The 21,324-nt window shown below is 58.7% G+C and overlaps 1 protein-coding gene across 1 annotated transcript in view; it reads right to left on the reverse strand.

Annotated features, from left to right (window-relative positions):
* The window catches only part of LOC147092246 (aldehyde dehydrogenase family 3 member B1-like), a gene marked incomplete at its 5' end in the record, with an annotated part of 51,390 nt that extends 30,777 nt beyond the window's left edge, over positions 1-20,613 (reverse strand). The window contains one exon of the mRNA XM_085975583.1: positions 20,434-20,613. Within this exon, the coding sequence (XP_085831709.1) occupies positions 20,434-20,613 (180 nt within the window). The remainder of the gene's footprint in view (positions 1-20,433) is intronic.
* Between the last annotated feature and the right edge of the window lie 711 nt (positions 20,614-21,324).

Consider the following 21,324-nt stretch of genomic DNA (forward strand, 5'->3'; position numbering starts at 1 on the left):
GACCGTTCTGACCACTGGGAATCCTCGCTCAGACCGTACTGACCACTGGGAGTCCTCGCTCAGACCATACTGACCACTGAGGGACTCGCTCAGACCGTACTGACTACTGGGAGACTCGCTCAGACCATACTGACCATTTGGGGACTCGCTCAGACCATATTGACCACTGGGGTACTCGCTCAGACCGTACTGACCACTGGGGGACTCGTTCAGACCGTATTGACCAGTGGGGGACTCGCTCAGACCGCACTGACCACTGGGGGACTCGCTCAGACCGTACTGACCAATTGGGGACTCGCTCAGACCATACTGACCACTGGGAGTCCTCGTTCAGACCATACTGACTACTGGGGGACTCGCTCAGTCCGTACTGACCACTGGGGGACTCGCTCAGAATGTACTGACCACTGGGGGACTCGCTCAGACTGTTCTCACCACTGAGGGACTCGCTCAGTCCATACTGACCACTGGGAGACTCGCTCAGACCATTCTGACCACCGGGGGACTCGCTCGGACCGTTTTGACCACTGGGGGACTCGCTCAGACCGTTCTGACCACTGGGGGACTCGCTCAGACCGTACTGACCACTGGGAGTCCTCGCTAAGACCATACTGACCACTGGCGCCCTCGCTCAGACCGTACTGACCACTGGGGGACTCGCTCAGTCCATACTGGCCACTGGGGGACTCGCTCAGACCATACTGACCACTGGGGGACTCGCTCAGACTGTACTGACCACTGGGAGACTTATTCAGACCGTACTGACCACTGGGAGTCCTCGCTCAGACCACACTGACCACTGGGGGACTCGCTCAGACCATACTGACAAATGGGAGTCCTCGCTCGGACCAACTGACCATTGGGGGACTCGATCAGACCGTACTGACCACTGGGGGACTCGCTCAGACCATACTGACCACTGTGGGACTCGCTCAGACCAGACTGACAACTGGGGGACTCGCTCAGACCGTACTGACCACTGGGGGACTCGCTCAGAGCATACTGACCACTGGGGTACTCGCTCAGACCGTACTGACCACTGGGGGACTCGTTCAGACCGTATTGACCACTGGGGTACTCGCTCAGACCGCACTGACCACTGGGGGACTCGCTCAGACCGTACTGACCAATTGGGGACTCGCTCAGACCATACTGACCACTGGGAGTCCTCGTTCAGACCATACTGACTACTGGGGGACTCGTTCAGTCCGTACTGACCACTGGAGGACTCGCTCAGACCATACTGACTACTGGGGGACTCGCTCAGTCCGTACTGACCACTGGGGGACTCGCTCAGAATGTACTGACCACTGGGGGACTCGCTCAGACCGTTCTCACCACTGAGGGACTCGCTCAGTCCGTACTGACTACTGGGGGACTCGCTCAGTCCGTACTGACCACTGGGGGACTCGCTCAGAATGTACTGACCACTGGGGGACTCGCTCAGACCGTTCTCACCACTGAGGGACTCGCTCAGTCCGTACTGACCACTGGGGGACTCGCTCAGACCGTACTGAACAATGGGAGTCCTCGCTCAGATCATACTGATTAATGGGGGACTCGCTTAGACCGTACTGACCAAGGGGGGAGTTGCTCAGACCGTACTGACCACTGGGGGACTCGCTCAGACCGTACTGACCACTGGGAGTCCTCGCTCAGATCGTACTGACCACTGGGGTCTTGCTCAGACCATACTGACCACTGGGGTTCTCGCTCAGACCGTACTGACTACTGGGAGACTCGCTCAGACCATACTGACCATTAGGGGACTCGCTCAGACGAAATTGACCACTGGGGGACTCGCTCAGAATGTACTGACCACTGGGGGACTCGCTCAGACTGTACTGACCACTGGGGGACTCGCTCGGACCATACTGACCACTGGGGGACTCGCTCAGACCATAGTGATCACTGGGTGACTCGCTCAGACCGTACTGACCACTGGGGGACTCGCTCAGACCGTAATGACCACTGGGAGACTCGCTCAGACCGCACTGACCACTGGCAGTCCTCGCTCAGACCACACTGACAACTGGGGGACGCGCTCAGACCATACTGACAAATGGGAGTTCTCGCTCAGATCATAATGACCATTGGGGGACTTGCTCTGAACGTACTGACCACTGTGGGACTCGCTCAGACCATACTGACCACTGGGGGACTCGCTCAGACCATACTGACAACTGGGGGACTCGCTAAGACCGTACTGACCACTGGGGGACTCGCTCAGAGCATACTGACCACTGGGGGACTCGCTCAGACCGTACTGACCACTGGGGGACTCGTTCAGACCGTACTGACCACTGGGGGACTCGATCAGACCGTACTGACCACTGGGGGACTCGCTCAGACCGTACTGACCAATTGGGGACTCGCTCAGACCATACTGACCACTGGCAGTCCTCGCTCAGATCATACTGACCAATGGGGGACTCGCTTTGACCGTACTGACCAAGGGTGGACTCGCTCGGACCGTACTGACCACTGGGGGACTCGCTCAGACCGTACTGAAAACTGGGAGTCCTCGCTCAGATCGTACTGACCACTGGGGGACTTGCTCAGACTGTACTGACCACTGGGTGACTCGCTCAGTCTATACTGACCACTGGGGGACTCGCTCAGACCATACTGACCATTGGGGGACTCGCTCAGACCGTACTGACCACTGCAGGACTCGGTCAGACCGTACTGACCACTGGGAATCCTCGCTCAGACCGTACTGACCACTGGGAGTCCTCGCTCAGACCATACTGACCACTGAGGGACTCGCTCAGACCGTACTGACTACTGGGAGACTCGCTCATACCATACTGACCATTTGGGGACTCGCTCAGACCATATTGACCACTGGGGGACTCGCTCAGAATGTACTGACCACTGGGGGACTTGCTCAGACCATACTGACCACTGGGGGACTCGCTCAGAGCATACTGACCACTGGGGTACTCGCTCAGACCGTACTGACCACTGGGGGACTCGTTCAGACCGTATTGACCACTGGTGGACTCGCTCAGACCGCACTGACCACTGGGGGTCTCGCTCAGACCGTACTGACCAATTGGGGACTCGCACAGACCATACTGACCACTGGGAGTCCTCGTTCAGACCATACTGACTACTGGGGGACTCGCTCAGTCCGTACTGACCACTGGGGGACTCGCTCAGAACATATTGACTACTAGGGGACTCGCTCAGTCCGTACTGACCACTGGGGGACTCGCTCAGAATGTACTGACCACTGGGGGACTCGCTCAGACCGTTCTCACCACTGAGGGACTCGCTCAGTCCGTACTGACCACTGCGGGACTCGCTCAGACCGTACTGACCAATGGGAGTCCTCGCTCAGATTATACTGATTAATGGGGGACTCGCTGAGACCGTACTGACCAAGGGGGGTGTTGCTCAGACCGTACTGACCACTGGGGGACTCGCTCAGACCATACTGACCACTGGGAGTCCTCGCTCAGATCGTACTGACCACTGGGGGCTAGCTCAGACCGTACTGACCACTGGGTGACTCGCTCAGTCCATACTGACCACTGGGGGACTCGCTCAGACCATACTGACCATTGGGGGACTCGCTCAGACCGTACTGACCAATGCGGGACTCGCTCAGACCGTACTGACCACTGGGAGTATTCGCTTAGCCCATACAGACCAGTGGGGCACTCGCTCAGACCGTACTGACCACTGGGGGACTCGCTCAGACCGTACTGACCACTGGGAATCCTCGCTCAGACCGTACTGACCACTGCGAGTCCTCGCTCAGACCATACTGACCACTGGGTGTCTCACTCAGACCGTACTGACTACTGGGAGACTCGCTCAGACCATACTGACCATTAGGGGACTCGCTCAGACGATATTGACCACTGGGGGACTTGCTCAGAATGTACTGACCACTGGGGGACTCGCTCAGACCGTACTGACCACTGGGGGACTCGCTCGGACCATACTGACCACTGGGGGACTCGCTCAGACCGTAGTGATCACTGGGTGACTCGTTCAGACCGTACTGACCACTGGGAGACTCGCTCTGACCGTACTGACCACTGGCAGTCCTGGCTCAGACCACACTGACAACTGGGGGATGCGCTCAGACCATACTGACCAATGGGAGTCCTCGCTCAGATCATACTGACCATTGGGGGACTTGCTCTGACCGTACTGAACACTGTGGGACTCGCTCAGACCATACTGACCACTGGGGGACTCGCTCAGACCGTACTGACAACTGGGGGACTCGCTTAGACCGTACTGACCACTGGGGGACTCGCTCAGAGCATACTGACCACTGGGGGACTCGCTCAGACCGTACTGACCACTGGGGGACTCGTTCAGACCGTACTGACCACTGGGGGACTCGATCAGACCGTACTGACCACTGGGGGACCCGCTCAGACCGTACTGACCAATTGGGGACTTGCTCAGACCATACTGACCACTGGCAGTCCTCACTCAGATCATACTGACCAATGGGGGACTCGCTTTGACCGTACTGACCAAGGTTGGACTGGCTCGGACCGTACTGACCACTGGGGGACTCGCTCAGACCGTACTGACCACTGGGAGTCCTCGCTCAGATCGTACTGACCACTGGGGGACTTGCTCAGACTGTACTGACCACTGGGTGACTCGCTCAGTCTATGCTGACCACTGGGGGACTCGCTCAGACCATACTGACCATTGGGGGACTCGCTCAGACCGTACTGACCACTGCAGGACTCGGTCAGACCGTACTGACCACAGGGAGTCTTCGCTGAGCCCATACTGAAAAGTGGGCACTCGCTCAGACCGTACTGACCACTGGGGGACTCGCTCAGACCGTACTGACCACTGGGAATCCTCGCTCAGACCGTACTGACCACTGGGAGTCCTCGCTCAGACCATACTGACCACTGAGGGACTCGCTCAGACCGTACTGACTACTGGGAGACTCGCTCAGACCATACTGACCATTTGGGGACTCGCTCAGACCATATTGACCACTGGGGTACTCGCTCAGACCGTACTGACCACTGGGGGACTCGTTCAGACCGTATTGACCAGTGGGGGACTCGCTCAGACCGCACTGACCACTGGGGGACTCGCTCAGACCGTACTGACCAATTGGGTACTCGCTCAGACCATACTGACCACTGGGAGTCCTCGTTCAGACCATACTGACTACTGGGGGACTCGCTCAGTCCGTACTGACCACTGGGGGACTCGCTCAGAATGTACTGACCACTGGGGGACTCGCTCAGACCGTTCTCACCACTGAGGGACTCGCTCAGTCCATACTGACCACTGGGAGTATTCGCTTAGCCCATTCTGACCACCGGGGGACTCGCTCGGACCGTTTTGACCACTGGGGGACTCGCTCAGAATGTACTGACCACTGGGGGACTCGCTCAGACCGTACTGACCACTGGGGGACTCGCTCGGACCATACTGACCACTGGGGGACTCGCTCAGACCATAGAGATCACTGGGTGACTCGCTCAGACCGTACTGACCACTGGGGGACTCGCTCAGACCGTACTGACCACTGGGAGACTCGCTCAGACCACACTGACCACTGGCAGTCCTCGCTCAGACCACACTGACCACTGGGGGACGCGCTCAGACCATACTGACCAATGGGAGTCCTCGCTCAGATCATACTGACCATTGGGGGACTTGCTCTGACCGTACTGACCACTGTGGGACTCGCTCAGACCATACTGACCACTGGGGGACTCGCTCAGACCGTACTGACAACTGGGGGACTCGCTTAGACCGTACTGACCACTGGGGGACTCGCTCAGAGCATACTGACCACTGGGGGACTCGCTCAGACCGTACTGACCACTGGGGGACTCGTTCAGACCGTACTGACCATTGGGGGACTCGATCAGACCGTACTGACCACTGGGGGACTCGCTCAGAACGTACTGACCAATTGGGGACTCGCTCAGACCATACTGACCACTGGCAGTCCTCGCTCAGATCATAGTGACCAATGGGGGACACGCTTTGACCGTACTGACCAAGGGTGGACTCGCTTGGACCGTACTGACCACTGGGGGACTCGCTCAGACCGTACTGACCACTGGGAGACCTCGCTCAGATCGTACTGACCACTGGGGGACTTGCTCAGACTGTACTGACCACTGGGTGACTCGCTCAGTCTATGCTGACCACTGGGGGACTCGCTCAGACCATACTGACCATTGGGGTCTCGCTCAGACTGTACTGACCACTGCAGGACTCGGTCAGACCGTACTGACCACAGGGAGTCTTCGCTGAGCCCATACTGAAAAGTGGGCACTCGCTCAGACCGTACTGACCACTGGGGGACTCGCTCAGACCGTACTGACCACTGGGGGACTCGCTCAGACCGTACTGACCACTGGGGTACTCGCTCAGACCGTACTGACCACTGGGGGACTCGTTCAGACCGTATTGACCAGTGGGGGACTCGCTCAGACCGCACTGACCACTGGGGGACTCGCTCAGACCGTACTGACCAATTGGGGACTCGCTCAGACCATACTGACCACTGGGAGTCCTCGTTCAGACCATACTGACTACTGGGGGACTCGCTCAGTCCGTACTGACCACTGGGGGACTCGCTCAGAATGTACTGACCACTGGGGGACTCGCTCAGACCGTTCTCACCACTGAGGGACTCGCTCAGTCCATACTGACCACTGGGAGACTCGCTCAGACCATTCTGACCACCGGGGGACTCGCTCGGACCGTTTTGACCACTGGGGGACTCGCTCAGACCGTTCTGACCACTGGGGGACTTGCTCAGACCGTACTGACCACTGGGAGTCCTCGCTAAGACCATACTGACCACTGGCGCCCTCGCTCAGACCGTACTGACCACTGGGGGACTCGCTCAGTCCATACTGGCCACTGGGGGACTCGCTCAGACCATACTGACCACTGGGGGACTCGCTCAGACTGTACTGACCACTGGGAGACTCACTCAGACCGTACTGACCACTGGGAGTCCTCGCTCAGACCACACTGACCACTGGGGGACTCGCTCAGACCATACTGACAAATGGGAGTCCTCGCTCGGACCAACTGACCATTGGGGGACTCGATCAGACCGTACTGACCACTGGGGGACTCGCTCAGACCATACTGACCACTGTGGGACTCGCTCAGACCAGACTGACAACTGGGGGACTCGCTCAGACCGTACTGACCACTGGGGGACTCGCTCAGAGCATACTGACCACTGGGGTACTCGCTCAGACCGTACTGACCACTGGGGGACTCGTTCAGACCGTATTGACCACTGGGGTACTCGCTCAGACCGCACTGACCACTGGGGGACTCGCTCAGACCGTACTGACCAATTGGGGACTCGCTCAGACCATACTGACCACTGGGAGTCCTCGTTCAGACCATACTGACTACTGGGGGACTCGTTCAGTCCGTACTGACCACTGGAGGACTCGCTCAGACCATACTGACTACTGGGGGACTCGCTCAGTCCGTACTGACCACTGGGGGACTCGCTCAGAATGTACTGACCACTGGGGGACTCGCTCAGACCGTTCTCACCACTGAGGGACTCGCTCAGTCCGTACTGACCACTGGGGGACTCGCTCAGACCGTACTGAACAATGGGAGTCCTCGCTCAGATCATACTGATTAATGGGGGACTCGCTTAGACCGTACTGACCAAGGGGGGAGTTGCTCAGACCGTACTGACCACTGGGGGACTCGCTCAGACCGTACTGACCACTGGGAGTCCTCGCTCAGATCGTACTGACCACTGGGGTCTTGCTCAGACCGTAATGACCACTGGGTGACTCGCTCAGTCCATACTGACCACTGGGGGACTCGCTCAGACCATACTGACCATTGGGGGACTCGCTCAGACTGTACTGACCACTGCGGGACTCGCTCAGACCGTACTGACCACTGTGAGTATTCGCTTAGCCCATACTGACCAGTGGGGCAATCGCTCAGACCGTACTGACCACTGGGGGACTCGCTCAGACCGTACTGACCACTGGGAATCCTCGCTCAGACCGTACTGACCACTGGGAGTCCTTGCTCAGACCATACTGACCACTGGGGTTCTCGCTCAGACCGTACTGACTACTGGGAGACTCGCTCAGACCATACTGACCATTAGGGGACTCGCTCAGACGAAATTGACCACTGGGGGACTCGCTCAGAATGTACTGACCACTGGGGGACTCGCTCAGACTGTACTGACCACTGGGGGACTCGCTCGGACCATACTGACCACTGGGGGACTCGCTCAGACCATAGTGATCACTGGGTGACTCGCTCAGACCGTACTGACCACTGGGGGACTCGCTCAGACCGTAATGACCACTGGGAGACTCGCTCAGACCGCACTGACCACTGGCAGTCCTCGCTCAGACCGTACTGACCACTGGGGGACTCGCTCAGACCGTACTGACCACTGGGGCACTCGCTCAGACTGTACTGAACACTGGGGGACTCGCTCAGACTGTACTGACCACTGGGGGACTCGCTCAGAATGTACTGACAACTGGGGAATTCGTTCAGACCAGACTGACCACTGGGGGACTCGCTCAGACCGTACTGACTTGGGGGTACTCGCTCAGACCGTACTGACTACTGGGCATCCTCGCACAGACCGCACTGACCACTAGGGGACTCGCTCAGACTGTACTGACCAATGGGGGACTCACTCTGACAGTACTGACCACTGGGGGACTCGCTCAGCCCGTACTGACCACTGGGGGACTCGCTCAGACCGTATTGACTACTGGGGGACTTGCTCAGACCGTACTGACCACTGGGGGACTCCCTCAGAGCGTACTGACCACTGGGGGACTCGCTCAGGCCATACTGACCATTGTGAATCCTCGCTGAGACCGTACTGACCACTGGGGGTCTCGGTCAGACTGTACTGACCACTGGGGGGCTCGCTCAGACCGTACTGACCACTGGGGGACTCGCTCAGACCGTACTGACCACTGGGGGACTCGCTCAGACTGTACTGACCACTGGGGGACTCGCTCAGACCGTACTGACCACTGGGGGACTCGCGCAGACCGTACTGACCACTGGGGTCTCACTCAGACTGTACTGACCACTGGGGGACTCGCTCAGACCATACTGACAACTGGGAGTCTTCGCTCAGCCCGTACTGATCACTGGGGCACTCGCTCAGACCATATTGACCACTGGGGGACTCGCTCAGACCATACTGACCACTGGGGGACTCGCTCAGACTGAACTGACCACTGGGAATCCTCGCTCAGACCGTACTGTCCACTGGGGAACATGCTCAGACCATTCTGACTATTGGGGGACTCGCTCAGACCGTACTGACCACTGGGGGACTCGCTCAGACCGTACTGACCATTGGGGGACTCGCTCAGACCGTACTGACCACTGGTGGACTCGCTCAGACCATACTGACCACTGCGGGACACGCTCAGACCGTACTGACCACTGGGGAACTCGCTCAGACCGTACTGACCACTGGGGGACTCGCTCAGACCGTACTGACCCCTGGGGGATTCGCTCAGACCGTAATGACCACTGGGGGACTTGCTCAGACCGTAATGACCACTGGTGGACTCGCTCAGACCGTACTGGCCATTGGTGGACTTGCTCAGACTGTACTGACCACTGGGGGACTTGCTCAGACCGTACTGACCACTGGGGGACTCACCCAGACTGTACTGACCACTGGGGGACTCGTTCAGACCATACTGACCACTGGGGGACTCGCTCAGTACTGGCCACTGGGGGACTCGCTCAGACCGTACTGACCACTGGGGCACTCGCTCAGACCGTACTGACCACTGGGGCAATCGCTCAGACCGTACTGACCACTGGGGGACTCGCTCAGACCGTACTGACCACTGGGGGACGCACTCAGACCATACTGACAACTGGGGGACTCGCTCAGACCATATTGTCCACTGGGAGTCCTCGCTCAGACCGTACTGACCACTGGGGGACTCGCTCAGACCATACTGACCACTGGGGGACTCGCTCAGACTGTACTGACCACTGGGGGACTCGCTCAGACCGTACTGACCATGGGGGGACTCGCTCAGACCATACTGACCACTGGGAATACTCGCTCAGACCGTACTGACCACAGGGGGCCGTGCTATGACAGTAATGACCACTGGGGGACTCGCTCAGACCGTACTGACCACTGGGGGAATTGCTCAGACTGTACTGACCACCGGGGGACTTGCTAAGACCATGTTGACCACTGGGGGACTCGCTCAGACCATACTGACCACTGGGGGGCTCGCTCAGACCGTACTGACCACTGGGGGACTCGCTCAGACCGTACTGACCACTGGGGGACTCGCTGAGACTGTACTGACCACTGGGGGACTCGCTCAGACCGTACAGACCACTGGGGGACTCGCGCAGACCGTACTGACCACTGGGGTCTCACTCAGACCGTACTGACCACTGGGGGACTCGCTCAGACCATACTGACAACTGGGAGTCTTCGCTCAGCCCGTACTGATCACTGGGGCACTCGCTCAGACCATATTGACCACTGGGGAACTCGCTCAGACCATACTGACCACTGGGGGACTCGCTCAGACCGAACTGACCACTGGGAATCCTCGCTCAGACCGTACTGTCCACTGGGGAACATGCTCAGACCATTCTGACTATTGGGGGACTCGCTCAGACCGTACTGACCACTGGGGGACTCGCTCAGACCGTACTGACCATTGGGGGACTCGCTCAGACCGTACTGACCACTGGTGGACTCGCTCAGACCATACTGACCACTGGGGGACTCGCTCAGACCGTACTGACCACTGGGAAACTCGCTCAGACCGTACTGACCACTGGGGGACTCGCTCAGACCGTACTGACCCCTGGGGGACTCGCTCAGACCGTAATGACCACTGGGGGACTTGCTCAGACTGTAATGACCACTGGTGGACTCGCTCAGACCGTACTGGCCATTGGGGGACTCGCTCAGACTGTACTGACCAATGGGGGACTCGCTCAGACCGTACTGACCACTGGGGGACTCACCCAGACTGTACTGACCACTGGGGGACTCGTTCAGACCATACTGACCACTGGGGGACTCGCTCAGACAGTACTGGCCACTGGGGGACTCGCTCAGACCGTACTGACCACTGGGGCACTCGCTCAGACCGTACTGACCACTGGGGCACTCGCTCAGACCGTACTGACCACTGGGGGACTCGCTCAGACCATACTGACCACTGGGGGACGCACTCAGACCATACTGACAACTGGGGGACTCGCTCAGACCATATTGTCCACTGGGAGTCCTCGCTCAGACCGTACTGACCACTGGGGGACTCGCTCAGACCATACTGACCACTGGGGGACTCGCTCAGACTGTACTGACCACTGGGGGACTCGCTCAGACCGTACTGACCAATGGGGGACACGCTCAGAGCGTACTGACCACTGGGGGACTCGCTCAGACCGTACTGACCACAGGGGGACTCGCTCAGACCGTACTGACCACTGGGGACTTGCTCAGAAAGTACTGACCACTGGGATACACGCTCAGACCGTTATGACCACTGGGGGACTCGCTCAGAGCGATACTGACCACTCGGAGTCCTCGCTCAGACCGTACTGACCACTGGGGGACTCGCTCAGACCGTACTGACCACTGGGTGTCCTCGCTCAGACCGTACTGACTACTGGGGGACTCGCTCAGACCGTACTGACCACTGGGAGTCCTCGCTCAGACCGCACTGACCACTGTGGGTCTCCCTCAGACCGTACTGACCACTGGGGAACTCGTTCAGACCAGACTGATCACTGGGGGACTCGCTCAGACCGTGCTGACCACTGGGAGTCCTCGCTCAGACTGTACTGACCACTGGGGGACTTGCTCAGACCATACTGACCACTGGGGGACTCGCTCAGACCGTACTGTCCACTGGGGGACTCGCTCAGACCGTACTGACCACTGGGTGACTCGCTCAGACCATACTGACCACTGGGGGACTCGCTCAGACCGTACTGACCACTGGGTGACTCGCTCAGACCGTACTAACCAATGCGAGACTCGCTCAGACCGTACTAATCGCTGGGGGACTCACTCAGACTGTAGTGACCACTGGGGGACTCGCTCAGACCGTACTGACCACTGGGAGTCTTCGCTCAGCCCATACTGACCAGTGGGGCACTCGCTCAGACCCTACTGACCACTGGGGGACTCGCTCAGACCGTACTGACCACTGGGAATCCTCGCTCAGACCGTACTGACCACTGGGAGTCCTCGCTCAGACCATACTGACCTGTGGGGCACTCGCTCAGACTGTACTGACCACTGGGGGAATCGCTCAGACCGTACTGACCACTGGGGGACTCGCTCAGACCGTACTGACCACTGGGGGACTCGCTCAGACTGTACTGACCACTGGGGGACTCACTCAGACTGTACTGACCACTGGGGGACTCGCTCAGACCATACTGACCACTGGGGGACTCGCTCAGACTGTGCTGACCACTGGGGGACTCGCTCAGACCGTACTGACCTCAGGGGGACTCGCTCAGACCGTACTGACCACTGGGGGATTCGCTCAGACCGTAATGACCACTGGGGGACTCGCTCAGACCGTACTGACCACTGGGGCACTCGCTCAGACTGTACTGAACACTGGGGGACTCGCTCAGACTGTACTGACCACTGGGGGACTCGCTCAGAATGTACTGACAACTGGGGAATTCGTTCAGACCAGACTGACCACTGGGGGACTCGCTCAGACCGTACTGACTTGGGGGTACTCGCTCAGACCGTACTGACTACTGGGCATCCTCGCACAGACCGCACTGACCACTAGGGGACTCGCTCAGACTGTACTGACCAATGGGGGACTCACTCTGACAGTACTGACCACTGGGGGACTCGCTCAGCCCGTACTGACCACTGGGGGACTCGCTCAGACCGTATTGACTACTGGGGGACTTGCTCAGACCGTACTGACCACTGGGGGACTCCCTCAGAGCGTACTGACCACTGGGGGACTCGCTCAGGCCATACTGACCATTGGGAATCCTCGCTGAGACGGTACTGACCACTGGGGGTCTCGGTCAGACTGTACTGACCACTGAGGGAGTCGCTCAGAACATACTGACCACTGGGGGACTCGCTCAGACCATACTGACCACTGGGGGACTCGCTCAGACCGTACTGACCACTGGGGGACTCGCTCAGACCATACTGACAACTGGGGGACTCGCTTAGACTGTACTGACCAGTGGGGGACTTGCTCAGACCATACTGACAACTGGGAGTCTTCGCTCAGCCCGTACTGACGACTGGGGCACTCGCTCAGACCACACTGACCGCTGGGGGACTCGCTCAGACCATACTGACCACTGGGAGAATCACTCAGACCATACTGACCACTGCGGGGCTCCCTCAGACCGTACTGACCACTGGGGGACTCGCTCAGACCGTACTGACAATTGGGGGACTCGCTCAGACCGTACTGACCACTGGGAGTCTTCGCTCAGCCCGTACTGACCAGTGGGGCACTCGCTCAGACCGTACTGACCAGTGGGGGTTTCGCTCAGACCGTACTGACAACTGGGGGACTTGCTCAGACCGTACTGACCACTGGGGGGCTCGCTCAGAACGTACTGACCACTGGGAGTCCTTGCTCAGACCATACTGACCACTGGGGGACTCGGTCAGACTGTACTAACCACTGGGGGACTCGCTCAGACCATACTGACCACTGGGGTACTTGTTCAGACCGTACTGACCACTGGGGGACTCGCTCAGACCGTACTGACAACTGTGGGATTCGCTCAGACCGTACTGACCACTGGGGGACTCCCTCAGACCGTAATGACCACTGGGGGACTCGCTCAGACCGTACTGACCACTGGGGGACTCGCTCAGACTGTACTGAACACTGGGGGACTCGCTCAGACTGTACTGACCACTGGGGGACTCGCTCAGACCGTACTGACCACAGGGGGACTCGCTCAGACCGTACTGACCACTGGGGGACTCGCTCAGACCGTACTGACCACTGGGGGACTCGCTCAGACTGTACTGACCACTGGGGGACCTGCTCAGACTGGACTGACCACTGGGGGACTCGCTCAGAACATACTGACCGCAGGAGGACTCGCTCAGACCGTACTGACCACTGGGGAACTCATTCAGACCTGACTGACCACTGGGGGACTCGCTCAGACCATACTGACCATGGGGGGACTCGCTCAGACCATACTGACCACTGGGAATCCTCGCTCAGACCGCACTGACCACTAGGGGACTCGCTCAGACTGTACTGACCACTGGGGGCCGTGCTCTGACAGTAATGACCACTGGGGGACTCGCTCAGACCATACTGACCACTGGGGGACTTGCTCAGACTGTACTGACCACCGGGGGACTTGCTAAGACCGTGCTGACCACTGGGGGACTCGCTCAGACCATACTGACCACTGGGGGACTCGCTCAGACCATACTGACCACTGGGGGACTCGCTCAGACCGTACTGACCACTGGGGGACTCGCTCAGACCGTACTGACCACTGGGGGACTCGCTCAGACCGTACTGACCACTGCGGGACTCGCGCAGACCGTACTGACCACTGGGGTCTCGCTCAGACCGTACTGACCACTGGGGGACTCGCTCAGACCATGCTGACAACTGGGAGTCTTCGCTCAGCCCATACTGATCACTGGGGCACTCGCTCAGACCATATTGACAACTGGGGGACACGCTCAGACCATACTGACCACTGGGGGACTCGCTCAGACCGTACTGACCACTGGGAATCCTCGCTCAGACTGTACTGACCACTGGGGAACATGCTCAGACCATTCTGACCATTGGGGGACTCGCTCAGACCGTACTGACCACTGGGGGACTCGCTCAGACTGTACTGACCATTGGGGGACTCGCTCAGACCGTACTGACCACTGGTGGACTCGCTCAGACCATACTGACCACTGGAGGACTCGCTCAGACCGTACTGACCACTGGGGAATTCGCTCAGACTGTACTGACCACTGGGGGACTCGCTCAGGCCATACTGACCACTGGAGGACTCGCTCAGACCGTACTGACCACTGGGGAATTCGCTCAGACTGTACTGACCACTGGTGGACTCGCTCAGACCATACTGACCACTGGAGGACTCGCTCAGACCGTACTGACCACTGGGGGAATCGCTCAGACTGTACTGACCACTGGCAGACTCTCTCAAACCATACTGACCACTGGGGGACTCGCTCAGACCGTATTGACCACTGAGGGTCTCGCTCAGACTGTACTGGCCACTGGCAGACTCTCTCAAACCATACTGACCACTGGGGGACTCACTCAGACCGTATTGACCACTGGTGGACTCGCTCAGACCGTACTGACCACTGAGGAACTCGCTCAGACCGTACTGACCACTGGGGCACTCGCTCAGACCGTACTGACCACTGGGGGACTCGCTCAGACCATACTGACCACTGGGGGACTCGCTCAGACGGTACTGACCACTGGGGGACTCGCTCAGACCATACTGACCACTGGGAGTCCTCGCTCAGACCGTACTGACCACTGGGGGACTCGCTCAGAATGTACTGACCACTGGGGTGAGTCGCTCAGACCGTACTTTCCACTGGGGGCCTCGCTCAGACCATACTGACCACTGGGGGACTCGCTCAGACCATCCTGACCACTGGGAGTCCTCGATCAGACCGTACTGACGACTGGGGGACTCGCTCAGACCGTACTGACCAGTGGGGGACTCGCTCAAACAGTACTGACCACTGGGGGAATCGCTCACACCGTACTGACCACTGGGGGACTCGCTCAGACCGTACTGACCACTGGGGGACTCGCACAGACCGTACTGACCACTGGGAGAGCTCGCTCAAACTGTACTGACCACTGGGGGACTCGCTAAGACCATACTGACCACTGGTGGACTCGCTCAGACCATTCCGACAACTTGGAGTCCTCGCTCAGCCCGTACTGACCACTGGGAGTCCTCGCTCAGACCGTACTGACCACTGGGGGACTCGCTCAGACCATACCGACCACCTGGGGACTCGCTCAGACTGTACTGACCATTGGGGGAGTCGCTCAGACCGTACTGACCACTGGGGGACTCGCTCAGACCGTACTGACCACTGGGGGACTCGCTCAGACCGTACTGACCATTGGGGGACTCGCTCAGACCGTAATGACCACTGGGGGACTTGCTCAGACCGTAATGACCACTGGTGGACTCGCTCAGACCGTACTGACCATTGGGGGACTCGCTCAGACTGTACTGACCACTGGGGGACTCGCTCAGACCGTACTGACCACTGGGGGACTCACTCAGACTGTACTGACCACTGGGGGACTCGTTCAGACCATACTGACCACTGGGGGACTCGCTCAGACTGTACTGATCACTGGGGGACTCGCTCAGACCGTACTGACCCCTGGGGCACTCGCTCAGACCATCCTGACCACTGGGGCACTCGCTCAGACCGAACTGACCACTGGGGGACTCGCTCAGACCGTACTGACCACTGGGGGACGCACTCAGACCATACTGACAACTGGGGGACTCGCTCAGACCATATTGACCACTGGGATTCCTCGCTCAGACCGTACTGACCACTGGGGAACTCGCTCAGACCGCACTGACCACGTGGGGACTCACTCAGACCATACTGACCACTGTGGGAATCACTCAGTCAGTACTGACCACTGGGGGACTCGCTCAGACCGTACTGACCACTGGGGGACTCGCTCAGACCGTACTGTCCACTGGGAGACTCGCTCAGACCATACTGACCACTGGGGGACTCGCTCAGACCGTACTGACCACTTAGGAACTCGCTCAGACCGTACTGACCACTGGTGGCTCGCTCAGACCGTACTGACCACTGGGAGACTCGCTCAGACCGTACTGACCGCTGGGGGACTCGCTCAGACCGTACTGACCACTCGGAGTCCTCGCTCCGACCGTACTGACCACTCGGGAACTCGCTCAGACCGTACTGACCAATGGGAGTCCTCGCTCAGACCGTACTGTCCACTGGGGGACTCGCTCAGACCGTACTGACCACTGGGAGTCCTCGCTCAGACCGTATTGACCACCGTGGGACTCGCTCAGACTGTACTGACCACTGGGGAGCTCGTTCAGACCAGACTGACCACTGTGGGACTCGCTCAGACCGTGCTGACCACTGGGACTCCTCGCTCAGACCGTACTGACCACTGGGGGACTAGCTCAGACCGTACTGACCACTGAGGGACTCGCTCAGACCGTACTGACCAGTGGGGGAATCGCTCAGACCGTACTGACCACTGGGGGACTCGCTCAGACCGTACTGACCACTGGGGAACTCGCTCAGTCCGTACTGACCACTCAGGGACTCACTCAGACCGTACTGACCTCTTGGGGACTCGCTCAGACCATACTTACAACTGGGAGTCTTTGCTCAGTCCGTACTGACCATTGGGGCACTCGCTCAGACCATACTGACCACTGGGGGACTCGCTCGGACCGTACTGACCACTGGGGGACTCGCTCAGACCATACTTACCACTGGGGGACTCGCTCAGACCGAACTGACCGCTGGGGGACTCGCTCAGACCATACTTACCACTGGGGGACTTGCTCAGACCGAACTGACCACTGGGAATCCTCGCTCAGACTGTACTGACCTCTGGGGGACTCGCTCAGACCATACTTACCACTGGGGGACTCGCTCAGACCGAACTGACCACTGGGGACTCGCTTTGACGTACTGACGACTGGGGGACTCGCTCAGACCATACTGACCACTGGGGGACTCGCTCAGACCGTACTGACCACTGGGGGACCTCGCTCAGACTGTACTGACCACTGGGGGACTCAATCAGACCGTACTGACCACTGGGGGAGTCGCTCAGCCCGTACTGACCACTGGGGGATTCACTCAGACCGTACTGACCACTGGGGGACTCGCTCAGACTGTACTGACCACTGGAGGGCTCCCTCAGACTGTACTGACCACTGGGGGTCTCGCTCAGACCATACTGACCACTGGGGGACTCGCTCAGACCGTACTGACCACTGGGGGCTCGCTCAGACTGTACTGACCACTGGGGGACTCGCTCAGACTGTACCGACCACTGGGGCACTCGCTCAGACCGTACTGACCACTGGGGGACTCGTTCAGACCCTACTGGCCACTGGGGAACTCGCTCAGACCGTACGGACCACTGGGGGACTCGCTCAGACCATACTGACCACTGGGGGACTCGCTCCAACCATACTGACCACTGGGGGACTCACTCAGACCGTACTGACCACTGGGGGACTTGCTCAGACCATACTGACAACTGGGAGTCTTCGCTCAGCCAGTACTGACCACTGGGGCACTCGCTCAGACCATACTGACCACTGCGGGACACGCTCAGCCCGTCCTGACCACTGGGGGACTCGCTCAGGCCATACTGACCACTGGGGGACTTGCTCAGACCGTACTGACCACTGGAGGACTCGCTCAGGCCATACTGACCACTGGGGGACTCGCTCAGACCATGCTGACCACTGGAGGACTCGCTCAGATCGTACTGACCACTGGGGGTCTCGCTCAGACTGTACTGACCACTGGGGGACTTGCTCTGACCGTACTGACCACTGGGGCACTCGCTCAGACCGTACTGACCACTGGGGGACTCGCTCAGACAGCACTGACCTCTGCGGCACTCGCTCAGACCGTACTGACCACTGGGGGACTCACACAGACCGTACTGACCACTGGGGGACTCGCTCAGACCGTACTGACCACTGGGGGACTCGCTCAGACCATACTGACCACTGGGAGTCCTCGCTCAGACTGTACAGACCACTGGGAGTCCTCGCTCAGACCGTGTCCTCGCTCAGACCGTACTGACCACTGGAGTGAGTCACTCAGGCCGTACTGTCCACTGGGGGCCTCGCTCAGACCGTACTGACCACTGGTGGACTCGCTCAGACCGTACTGACCACTGGGAGTCCTCGATCAGACCGTACTGACGACTGGGGGACTCGCTCAGACCGTACTGACCACTGGGGTACTCACTCAGACAGTACTGACCACTGGGGTACTCGCTCAGACCTTACTGACCACTGGGTGACTCGCCCAGACCATACTGACCACTGCGGGAATCGCTCAGACTGTACTGACCACTGGGGGCTCGCTCAGACCGTACTGACCACTGGGGGACTCGCTCAGACCGTACTGACCACTGGGGGACTCGCTCAGACCGTACTAACCACTGGGGGACTCGCTCAGACCATACTGTCCACTGGGGGATTTGCTCAGACCATGGGGTTAATGGCCAATGGCCGGAGCAAGACCCCAAGCTGAAGCCGCCAGTTCCATCTCAAGGGTCTCAACACCAACCCAGGTCAGACGGTCAGTACGGACAGACCGGCTCCCGATATATCTGTGGTCAGACGGCCAGTACGGATGGACTGGCTCCCGATATGTCTGGGGTCAGACGGTCAGCACGGAGGGACCGGCTCCTGATATGTCTGGGGTCAGACGGTCAGTACGGACGGACCGGCTCCTGATATGTCTGGGCTCAGACGGTCAGTACGGACGGACCAGCTCCGGATATGTTTGGGCTCAGACGGTCAGTATGGACGGACCGGCTCATGATATGTCTGGGGTCAGACGGTCAGTACGGACGGACCAGCTCCCGATATGTCTGGGTTCAGACCGTCATTATGGACGGACCGGCTCCCGGTATGTCTGGGGTCAGACGGTCTGTACGGATGGACCGGCTCCCGGTACGTCTGGGGTCAGACGGTCAGTACGGACGGACCGGCTCTGGATATGTCTGGGGTCAGATGGTCAGTACGGACGGACCGGCTCCTGATATGTCTGGGGTCAGACGGTCAGCACGGACGGACCAGCTCCGGATATGTTTGGGCTCAGACGGTCAGTATGGACGGACCGGCTCATGATATGTCTGGGGTCAGACGGTCAGTACGGACGGACCAGCTCTGGATATGTCTGGGCTCAGACGGTCAGTACGGACGGACCGGCTCCGGATATGTCTGGGCTCAGACGGTCAGTACGGACGGACCGGCTCCGGATATGTCTGGGCTCAGACGGTCAGTACGGACGGACCAGCTCCGGATATGTCTGGGGTCAGACGGTCAGTACGGACGGACCGGCTCCGGATATGTCTGGGGTCAGACGGTCAGTACGGACGGACCGGCTCCGGATATGTCTGGGCTTAGACGGTCAGTACGGACGGACCAGCTCCGGATATGTCTGGGCTCAGACGGTCAGTACGGACGGACCAGCTCCGGATATGTCTGGGCTCAGACGGTCAGTACGGACGGACCAGCTCCGGATATGTCTGGGCTCAGACGGTCAGCACGGACGGACCGGCTCCTGATATGAACCGCGTGGCTGCGCTCAGACCGCACTGAGCAATGGGGGGTCGCGCCTCTCCACACCTTATTGTTTGTGGAGTACACGTAGAGGGCCAGCGGTTTGTGGTGCCTGTTGATGAACGCAATGGCTTCCTCCGAAGAGTTGACGTTGATGACAGGCAGAATGGGACCAAAAACCTCCTCCTGCATCACCGCATCCGATTCCTTCACGTCTACCAGGACCGTGAGTGCTGGGACCAAAGGACACAGTTAGTGGAGACGTACAGGACAGGAACAGAGTATTGTAAACAGTATCGCAAACAGTATCGGAATTAGTATTGGAAATAGTATCGTAATCGGCATCGTAAACAGTGTCGCGAACATTATCGGAATTAGGACTGGAAATAGTATCGTAATCGACATCGTAAACAGTGTTGCAAACAGTGTCGGGATTAGTATTGGAAATAGTATTGAAAGGGTTAAAAGCAAATCCTCTCAGTGTTTAAAATGCAGAGCAAAACAAAGGAAAGAGAAAGGGGTTATGTGCGAAATCACTAAGAGCTGAGGAGAAGACAGGTGGCGATAAAATGTCTGCCCAGCTCAAGGACTTTATACAATGGAGCCTCACAAGAATAAGATAAGGCATAGCCACCAAGCTACACACAGCTAATGCTGAACTGTGAGAAAGATTTAATAAAATCAGCTAAACTTAAAGTAGTAACATAAAGAAACAAAATGGCTTGCATAGATTATTAAAGAAACCTCAGCATAGCAACTATGGTCTGGCAGCCTGTAGAACCAGACGTCATAACACAGGTGGCAGAGATAAGAAACAGAACAGAAAGAATGGGCTCAGTTACAAACGAGTTGTTGATACTGTAACCTATGACCTGCAGCCCAGTGTTGCAGACCAGGAAGGGTCACGAGGGCCTAACCGCCAGAATCATTGCAGGGGAGGATTAATTAGCTATTGTA

This window comes from Somniosus microcephalus, unplaced genomic scaffold (assembly GCF_052327205.1).
Source record: "Somniosus microcephalus isolate GS21.2 unplaced genomic scaffold, FLI_Smic_1.0 unresolved_chr2, whole genome shotgun sequence".
NCBI lineage: Eukaryota > Metazoa > Chordata > Chondrichthyes > Squaliformes > Somniosidae > Somniosus > Somniosus microcephalus.